General features: G+C 49.1%; 1 protein-coding gene across 1 annotated transcript in view; it reads right to left on the bottom strand.

Moving 5' to 3' along the window:
• The window catches only part of LOC120373314 (myosin-16), a 49,962-nt gene that overhangs the window by 6,478 nt on the left and 33,484 nt on the right, over positions 1–10,000 (bottom strand). Inside the window, exons 29-37 of the mRNA XM_039491588.1 lie at positions 9,156–9,401; positions 8,775–8,892; positions 8,418–8,545; positions 6,672–6,868; positions 5,461–5,593; positions 3,125–3,341; positions 1,692–1,828; positions 1,440–1,543; positions 395–587 (exon numbers count right to left, since the gene is read on the bottom strand). Of these exons, the coding sequence (XP_039347522.1) occupies positions 395–587; positions 1,440–1,543; positions 1,692–1,828; positions 3,125–3,341; positions 5,461–5,593; positions 6,672–6,868; positions 8,418–8,545; positions 8,775–8,892; positions 9,156–9,401 (1,473 nt within the window). The remainder of the gene's footprint in view (positions 1–394; positions 588–1,439; positions 1,544–1,691; positions 1,829–3,124; positions 3,342–5,460; positions 5,594–6,671; positions 6,869–8,417; positions 8,546–8,774; positions 8,893–9,155; positions 9,402–10,000) is intronic.

The following is a 10,000-nucleotide window of genomic DNA, read 5'->3' as shown; positions in this document are numbered from 1 at the left end:
AAATTTCACTTTCCGGTTCAGCTGCACTGGAGTGATGAAGCACTGTCAGGTTTGCAAACACTGCAGGGCACTGTCTGTTAAAAACAAAACCGTTTTCATTGCAATTTTTTTTAATTGCGTGGAAATATTTCTGCTAGTCTGAGGTTTTGTAGAAGCCTGTGCGCCTGGTTCTTCTCTCACAACATTGTACCCCATTGATTTGGATGAAGTTACTCCTGATTTACATCTGATTTAGATCCTTTGCTTACAAAACCTGAATTTGGGGGCAAATGTGACCTGACAGAGTCTCTCTAAACAAGGCTGTATATTCCACTTCCTAGAGTAATTATATGTAAAAAGATGTAACTGGATAGAGTTTTCCCTTCAGGGTCCTACTTCCTTCTCTCCAGTTTACCTTGATCTGCTGCTGCAGTTTTTTCAGTGTCTTGACAAGCTCACTGTTGTTCCTGTTGGCGTGATCCAGCTGGATTTCCATTTCATTCAGATCCGTCTCCATCTTCTTCTTGAGCCTGAGTGCTTCAGCCCGCCCCTTTGCCTCCATCTCCAGACTTGACTGCAGAGACTCAATTGCACGCTGATGATTTTTCCTGCGGATTCCAATGAAGCACAAGTTGCATCATTCTGTTACACTTGAGTCCAGTCCAGCCTTTGGCTTTAGGTGGGTAAAACCAAGGGATTGTTCACGAAATAATAAAAAGGGATCATTTCAGAAACTCTGAAAATGGGATTCATGATCCCAGCAGCCACACTGATCCCAAACACTTTCCTTCTTAGAGTACGTCATACTAATAAGTATAGATTTGAAGTGGACCAAAACTGATCCAATGAGGTAGCTAAGCACTGGAAATAATCCTGAGAGTTTAACGTTTATCACGTTTCCCTGAGATACAATATTTTTTTTATCTTTTGTGAACGTTAGAAGTCTAAGGATTACTAGGCTGGATCACAGCCAAGGTCCATCTAGTCCAATATTCTGTTTCCAACACTAGCCAGCAGCATAAGCCTCAGAGGAAGGTGTAAGAACCCTGGTTGTGGGATAATCTGCCTCCCATATTAGGTCTCATCCTACTCTCTAACAGAGACTGGCATAAGTTCTGAAGCAGAACTATGTTCTGACGATAACTAAGAAATGTATCATGAGCCAGATTTTGTTCTTAGTTATGCAGCGCAACACCTTGGCCTTCAGTGACACCACGCGGCTGTAACAGAGAGCTGGATTTGACCCAGAATCTCCTACAATCACCTGCTTCTTAATGTTAACACAAGATCCCTTGGTAATACAGCCACTAGATCAGGTCAAATCCAACAGATCACCCAAGCAAATGTGGGCTTCTTTCGTCGAATGAAAGAATATTCATATTGGGACCTTACACCGCCTCACTGCATATTGAGTCAAAAAGCTCTGAGTGTGTATCTTTGAGCACTTAAATATTCCATACCTTGTAGCTTCAAATTCCTCTTCCTTCTCATGGATTCTTCTGTCAATGTCAGCTTTCACCTGAGCTAGTTCAAGCTGAATACGGATCAGTTTGCTTTCTTCAACCTGCCAGCAAACATACAATAGAGGTGTGACTGAATGGCTTTTAAGAGGTAAAATCTAAATTTATCTGCTGGAATATGGCCAGCAGGTTATGTACTAGTCTGATGTGTCCCCCTCATGTGTAGTTGTCAGACCTGGATACAATCATTACCTCCAGGGAAGACTCTGCTTCCTCTAGTGCCATCTGCAGTTCATCCTTCTCAACCTCCAGCTTCTTCTTTATCTTCTGTAGCTCATGTACACTTCTCCCTCCCTCACCCAACTGGTCAATCAGATCCTTAATCTCCTCTGAGGAAGAAAAATGGAAATTTCGTGTGATGGGTGTATTCCAGGACTGGGAACTTTTAACAAGTGCCACCCGTACTGATCCTTTGAAAGAAAATGGCTTGAGATAGTTCCAGTCAAGCGATCAACAATCTGCAGCAAGGGAGATTTCAGTTGGATAGTAGGAAAAATGTTCTCACTATAAGGATAATTAAGTACTGGAATCTGTTACCCAGGGAGGTTGTGGAATCTCCATTATTGGAGGTTTTTATGAACACGCTAGACAAATAGCTGTCAGGGAGGGTCTAGGTGTACTTTGTCCTGTCTCAGCACCTGGGACTGGACTAGATGACCTCTCAAGGTCCCTTCCAGCCCTACATTTCTAGGACTCTACTTCCAATCAGTTGGCCTTTGCTTTCATTTTTAAATGTTACTCTTGATTTCTGAATGAGCCTGTTGGCAGCCTGCGTTCAGGGAGATGGAAAAGAGAAACCCGTTAAGCCATCAGAAATTCTCCACAATCTTTCTCCGCTTCTTCCTCCCTCCTCTCAAATGGTTACTCTTCCTAAGTGAAAACAAGACTCCATGCTGTCTGGGCTCTGTGCCAGCCACTGTAGGCTGGAGCAAAGGATGGAGGGGGCAGGGATATCAGGGCTGTGCCACTGAGTCCATCATTATTTATTTTCTGTGGGCCACACTGCCAGAGGGTCATAGCTCCTCCCGAATATTCATGGAGTTATCCTCACAATACCCCTGTCAGGAAGGTCAGTGTCATTTGCCCCATTTTACAGACCGGGTAAACTATAGCAAAGAGAGACTAAGCGACTGGCTCATGATCACAGAAAACTCCGAGGCAGAGCTGGGAATGGAATCCAAGTCTCATGTATCCTAGTTGATTGCTTTAACCACTAGTCCATCATTCCCCCTATTATCTGGTTCTTGTGATGATAACCCCTCCTCCCTCCCAAGGGATGCACAGGGGTCATGGCCCCTACTTTAGACCATTGGCCACCAAGAGGCAACTGACCTGCAGCACAATCTTCCTGTCTCCTGAGAGCCTCTTGTGTTCCCCCCCGGCACTATACATTTACCCACGTTACTTTCACAATTTACTTTGTATTTGTGCGTGGGGAGGTGTTAGTGAGTTGGTGAATTTCACCCCAAGAGCAGAATTTGGCCCATCATTTGGAATGTCATCAGAAATACATTCACAAAGAGAACATGAGTATCAGCTGGGAGAAGCTACAGCCCATCGTTCTGTGTAAATCGGGGGCTTGGGAGGATGTGTGGAGGTTGTTTTTACATGGAATCAGTGCTTACCCTGGAGGGTCTTGTTTTCCTTCTTAACAGATTCCAGATGCTCTAGGGCTTCCTCATAGGCAGTCTTGAGCTTGAAGTTTTCCGTCATGTAGATGCGGCAATCCTTCTGGGAATTGTCCAGCTCCACCTGCAGCTCTTCGCATTTCTGCTGCCACTCCGCCAGCATCTTATCAAAGGCCCTTTGCTTCTTGTCCAGGGCAGCACAAGCAGCATTGGCCTGGAAGCAGAAAGCCAAGCATTCACGGCAGACAAGTTTTTCTTTACACATCACTTCTGTGCATGTCCTGCCAGCTAGTCACGGTTAAATTGGCAGCAGCTCTCGTGACTGGCAGAGTCCCTCTTAGTCATTCTGAATGGACGATTCAAATATTTGCTTGGCTTTCTTTCCCTGCTGCTAGGAATTTGGCAAGACCACCAAGCTGCTTTCAGTGTGATGGCCTCCCTCAATTCTGCGGTTATAGGGGAGCAAATGTTTCCCATTGCAGACATATCGCGTACAGATGCACTGGTAGGAATTCTTGTGGTCGACCACTGTGGCTCTTTCGAAAGCATTTTGGCTTCAGTTGCAAACAAGATGTTATCCAAGGCAATTTTAGATTGTGTTAAACTGAATCACCATAAAAGGGAAGGGATAACAGGGTGTTTTTCTTTCCTGGAGCTTTGTGGCTTTTAATCATGAATCCGCCTTGCAGTCTTACTATCCAAAGATGAGCTTCCTTAGAGGGAAATGATAGCAAAGCACCCCTTTGCCCCAGGGATGTAACCATGGGCAGCGCGTATCGTAGGCTGAGGGAGGCTATGCCTCCCCAAACAGCCCAGCATGGCCCCGCCCAGAACGCCCCCTCCTGCTTGCCCTTCCCTCTTGGCCCCAGCCCAGGCAGGCTGGCTGCTCCTCTCCAGGAAATAGGGTTGCCAATTTTGGTTGGACGTATTCGTGGAGATTTAATAACATGACATAATCTTTAATTAAAGATTAGTCTTTAATTCCTGGAGTCTCCAGGCAAGTCCTGAAGGGTTGGCAACTCTACGGGAAGCAGGCTGGGACTTGGGGTGGCTGGGGTCACCCAGCATTAGGGGCTGCACTACCTAGTGCTGGGGGGTGCTGCTGGGGCTGCCTGCCTTGTGCTGGGGGCGGTGGGGTTGGGGGAGCCACATGCCGCCTACCCAGAGTGTTGCGGGGGAGAAGGGGGCTGGTGGCGGCTCTGGGCTCCATCAGGGGAAGGAGGGCGGGAGGGGCTAACCTTCCCGAGCCGACGAGTCACCCACCGTCCATGGATGTAACACAGTGAGGTAGGGTTGTCTGCTCCTATGGCCTGATCCAAAGCCTACTGCAGTCATTAGAAAAACTCCCATTTAGTTTATTGGGCTTTGAAGCACCCCGTAGTCCTGACTTAACTAGCATTTTTATTCCCATTTCCCACCATTGCACTGTCATTGGTGCATCTAGACTAGTGGTAGCAAAGGTGGAAACGCTAGCGTAGACCGGCAGCACCAATCACTAGTGTTTTCACTGCCAGGTTGTCTAGCTTGCAGGGCTAGATGACATGATGATTAAAACACCAGTGGCCAGTCCACACTAGCATTCCCACCGTTGCTGCAAACAGTGGCGGTCCAACACTGGCAAATGTGAAGGAAAATGGCATTGTAGACACAGGCTTCGGAGAGGGTTACCTGGTGCTGCCGCTAGGACGGGCTGTCTGGCCAGATGGACTCTTGCTTTTGCTGCTACTGGAAGATGGTTAATTAGCCTGACTAAAAGGAACATGCTGTATGTCCATATGGAATGTCTGTGACTATCCTCTGGGCCAGGCAACCTATAGCACGCGTGCCAAAGGCGGCACGCGAGCTGATTTTCAGTAGCACTCTCACTGCCCGGGTCCTGGCCACCGGTCCGGGGAGCTCTGCATTTTAATTTAATTTTAAATGAAGCTTCTTAAACATTTTAAAAACCTTATTTACATACAACAATAGTTTAGTTATATATTATAGACTTATAGAAAGAGACCTTCTAAAAACATTAAAATGTATGACTGGCACACAAAACCTTCAATTAGAGTGAATAAATGAAGACTTGGCACACCACTTAAGAAAGGTTGCTGACCCCTGCTCTGGGCTTTCACACAGTGCCTTGCTACTGCTGGTAATGCAAGATTTTGTCTTTACTTTAATAAACTTAGAGACCATAAAAATCATGTGAATGAGGGGCCGGGCCCAAAGTCCATGGAAATTGACAGAGGGACTTCAGTGGGCTTTAAATCAGATCCTAGGGCTTCCTGGGATGTTCTGTTCAAGCATATGTTGGCAGGAATCCATCTTTGCATCATCAGGTCCCTTACCTTTTCCAGGTCAAGCGTGAGGTCTTCCACTTCTATCTGAAGCCTCTGCTTGGTTTTCTCCATGCTGGCGGCCCGGGCTTGGGCAGCTTCTGCTGTCTCCTCTGCCACCTGGAGCCTAGCAGCCAGCTTTCTCCTGAGGGTGGAAGGTTTTAAAGCGTAAGCTGAAGAAAGAGGAGGGAGAGAGGCTTGCCCATCTGTCCCGCCTCAGACACATTCACTGTTTTCACCTTCAGAGGGACCTACCAAGGTCAGGAGGCCTGCAGAAGCCTAACTGAGAATGGTACTGTCCTATCTCGTGAATGGCCCGTGCACCGCTTAGTTTATTGGTTTTGCAGCGTTAAATTTCACGGCACCTGCCATTCGGCTTTGCAAATAAATGCTTGGCTGAGTCTGCGCGGAAGGGCTCTGCACCAGCAGGACTCTTCCAAGGTGTTGCTGCTGATGCGGCGAGAACACATCCAATGTTGCTGGGGGGTATATGCCAGAGAAGGGACCCAGCAGCACCCCTAACAGTGTGCAACATGCTCGTCTCTTCTACTGGAAGGAGTGGTCGGGGCCACAGTTCAGCCCTCTGCTCTTGGGTGGTTTGCTGGCACTGAGCTCTCCTTGGCCTGGCACTTAGGGGTCTCAAGGAGTAGGACTGCAAAGAGGGGAAGGGTAAATTGTCCCCCACCCCCCTCAGACAATGCCCGGTCCATCAAATCTAAAGTAAACCAGACCTATTCGATCTGAGTCAAGAGATGTAAACCGGGGCTTTTGGGCTAAGAGCTCTCCTCACGGTGCTCTTTTCAGATGGATCACGGCCAAGGGGGCTCCGCTTTTAGCCTGGCAGCTTCCCCGGGGCGGAGTGCCTTACTCCGGTTTGGTAGCCCCTTCCCCCGTGAGTAGTGCTATTGACTCCACGAGGACTGACTGAGGAGTAAAGTACCGCTCAGGTGCGAGTAGGGGTAGCTGAACCTAGCCCTTGATTAGGAATGTGTCCGCTGTGTTTGATACCAGGCAGCAATGGGGATTTAGCTCTCAGCACCCTTTATTTATTATTATAGGCAACATTCCCTCTTTCTCCTGACCGGGATGCTCTCGCTTCCTCTTTAGCTTTTTCAAGTTATGCTCCACAAACTCACAGCCCTAAACTCGGTCTCACTCCACAGCCAACCTGAATACTGACTACCCCCATCCCCTCTCCGGCGCCTTGAAAGCCAAATGCTCACTTGGTCTCTTCCAGCTCTTCGGTTCTTTGAATGGCATCCGTCTCATATTTGGTCCTCCACGTCGTGACTTCGGTGTTGAGTTTGGAGACCAGGCGTTGCAGCTCGGCTTTGCCCTCTTGCTCTTCCTCCAGCTGCTCCTTCATCAGGTCCAGATCATGTTTTGTGTTGGCCAGGCTCACGACAGCGGCACTACGGGACTGGAGATACCAAAACCACCATGAGTTACTTGTCCTTTGGGAGCTTAAAGTAAGGCCAAAACTGTAACAGGGTTAAAAAAAGAACTAGATAAATTCCTGGAGGATAGGTCCATCAATGGCTATTAGCCAGGATGGGCAGGAAGGCAACCCCATGCTCTGAGTGTCCCTAGCCTCTGTTTGCCTGAAGCTGGCAGTGGACGACAGGGGATGATTGCCTCTGTACATTCCCTCTGGGGCACCTGGGATTGGCTACTGTCGGCAAACAGGATACTGGGCTAGATGGACCTTTGGTCTGACGCACGATGGTTGTTCTTATGTTAATGAAGGCACTGGAGTAACTTCCTGGCCTTTCGGTGCTCAGATGGAACAGCTCAGTTCTGAGCCTGTTAGAAACATTTCAGGCCAGAAATACAAATACATTCACGGTCACTGGGCCAGTTTCCACTCTCCGTACATAGGTGTTACTTCTTTGCCGTGAATGAGTTGCACATGCACTCATGTAACTGAGAGCAGAATTTGGCCTTGCACCGTTCTCAATGCTTTGGCGTGGTGTTTCACTTGATTTACCATGGAAAGCCCATTCTGTGCTCATTCTAAGCTGAGAAACAGTGTCCGCTGTGATTGAGATGTACTGATACACCAGTAGAGCGACGCACCAAGTAAACGCAGCCTGCCTGCAGAGTATGCTGAGTGCCTCCAGGGCAGAGGAGGTACTTGAAATATTGCTATAGTTTTCAGTCTAATTTGTTCCAACTGTAACTCAACTGGAGTCATCTGCAGTGAGATCCAGTAGTTAGGGCATAGGAGGGGAAGTCAGGAGAACTGTGTTCTATTCTCAGTTCTTCCACTGACTCAAGTAAGACCTCTGAGGGTTTGTCTACACTGTGATAAAAACACCTGTAGGATGACTGGCCCGGATCAGCTGGCTCAAGCTGAAGGGGCTTTGGCTGCGGGGCTATAAAAAAGGTCAGTGGTTCTCAAACTAGGGCCGCCGCTCGTTCAGGGAAAGCCCCTGGTGGGCCGGGCTGGTTTGTTTACCTGCTGCGTCCGCAGGTTTGGCCAATCGCGGCTCCCACTGGCTGCGGTTCGCTGCTCCAGGCCAATGGGGGTTGCAGGAAGGGCGGCCAGCACATCCCTCGGCCTGCGCCGCTTCTTGCAGCCCCCACTGGCCTGGAGCAGCGAACCGCAGCCAGTGAGAGCCACGATTGGCCGAACCTGCGGACGCAGCAGGTAAACAAACCAGCCCGGCCCACCAGGGGCTTTCCCTGAACAAGCGGCCGCCCTAGTTTGAGAACCACTGCCCTAGGTCTCATTTCCTTATCTGTAAAATGGGACTAATGGTACCTACAACCCAGATCCATGGATAGGAAGTGCTGTTAATTGGTATTATTTGTTACCCCAGGGATGAATTGGGCCAGGCTGATTTTCCATGGCTAGAGGTGAGTCATTAACACAATAAAAGGTTTGTTTCTCTGAAGAGAGCAGTGTATGGGATGGCAATTGGGGCAGCAATCTAGCCAGCAGCCCCCTCTTGGGCTATCATCCACACCTTCGATTCTTCATCCAGCTGCCTCTTCAGGTCATCCACCTGAGAGGTGAGGGTAGTCTTCATGCGGGCAATCTGGGTAAGCCTGCTCTGAGATTCCTCATGCTCCCGGCTCAGCTCACTGTTTTCAGCTACAAGTAAAGTGCAAAACAAGTGCGAGATGAAATAATTCTGCCCTGATGAATTGAAAGAGACGACAACGCTGGACTGTCACAGCCTTGCCAGAAAGACTTTGCAGCGCGAGAGATGGCTAGAGGAGATGGGGACAGGACTGCCAGAGCTAGATGGGAGGAAGGGGAAGAGGAGGCCCAGTGGGGCACAGTGTGGGACAGACATGTCAGAGGTGAGCAGGGAGTTTACCTTGGAGTCTTGTCCTGAGGGCGTTAATTTCAGCCTGGTTCTTCTCCACCTCAGCCAGCCTGGAATTGGCCTCAGCCAAGTTGTCTTCCAGCTTGCGGACATGGGCGTCAGCATTCAGCTGTAAATGAACGGTGAGGTCAGTCATACAAAAGCAAAGTCTGACTTGAAGGGCCAAGTTCTGCTCCCCGGCACACCCAGTTTGTCCTGTTAGCTGTCATTCTAATGGAACGACTAGCATGGACCAGGCGAGTGGGATGTGGGCCTGGCGCTCCAAGCTGCTGAATGGCCTCTGCTTCAGCTGACATTGAAGGGGTTCAGCACATATGCAGCCCCCCTGGCTTTCCTGCTGGGTTTCAGAGACACTGGCTGTTTGCGCCTTACCTTGGATTTCTGGATGGTCTCTATGGTGGCGCTGAGGTCCTCGATCTCAGCCTTCATGACCTGCTTGTCTTTCTCCAGCTTGGACTTGACCCTCTGGAGGTTCTCCGCGTGCTCCGCCATCTCCGCCATGGAGTCTGCGTGCTTCTTGCGCAGAGTCGAGGCTGTGGCTTCGCTTTGCAAGGCTGCCTCCTCCAGCTCACGCCGCAGCTTCAGCAGCTCGGCCTCACGCTTGCGATTCTGATCAATCTGCAGAGGGACAGAGCACAAACCATCCACCAGGATGAGGAGAGCCGCCGATTCTCAGCATGTTCCTCAAGGGGCTGTCTTGTTTGAAAGACTTTTTGATGCCTTTTGTATTGCTTTGTTTCACCAGCTCCATCCTGGTGTAACTTCATTAATGAGTGTACCGCTGGCTACCAGGACAGATCCCCCAGGAGGCAAAGCATCCGGGCTAGAGTTCAAACAGAAGCGTTCTTTGGACTTCAGTCCAAATGTTTTCATTGTGGAATCAATGGAAACGCTGCCCAAGTCATCTGCCACCCCCTTTCTCCATGGTAGTAAATGAGTTCCTCATCAGAGAAGCTAAGGGTTTTATACTGCTACGTATCGCCATAGATTCTGAGTGCTGTCCATGTAAAGTCAATAGCGAAGTTCATGGCAGACTTCCTGGAGTTTCTGACGTGTGTCCCTGTTGGGGGTCAAACTCTGCTTGGGGAAGGTTTTGGGGGAGTTGGGGGTTAGTAAAGATTTGGTGATACAAGGGGGTGTAGAATCTTGCCTGCTCACTAGCTCAGTGCAGATTCTGAAAATGCTCCTGGAGATATTCCCAACTCACTAATGTTTTG

The sequence above is a fragment of the Mauremys reevesii genome, linkage group 10, assembly GCF_016161935.1.
Source record: "Mauremys reevesii isolate NIE-2019 linkage group 10, ASM1616193v1, whole genome shotgun sequence".
Classification (NCBI taxonomy): domain Eukaryota; kingdom Metazoa; phylum Chordata; order Testudines; family Geoemydidae; genus Mauremys; species Mauremys reevesii.
The sequence above is the reverse complement of the archived record's forward strand: the minus strand, read 5'-3'. Positions and strand labels throughout refer to the sequence as shown.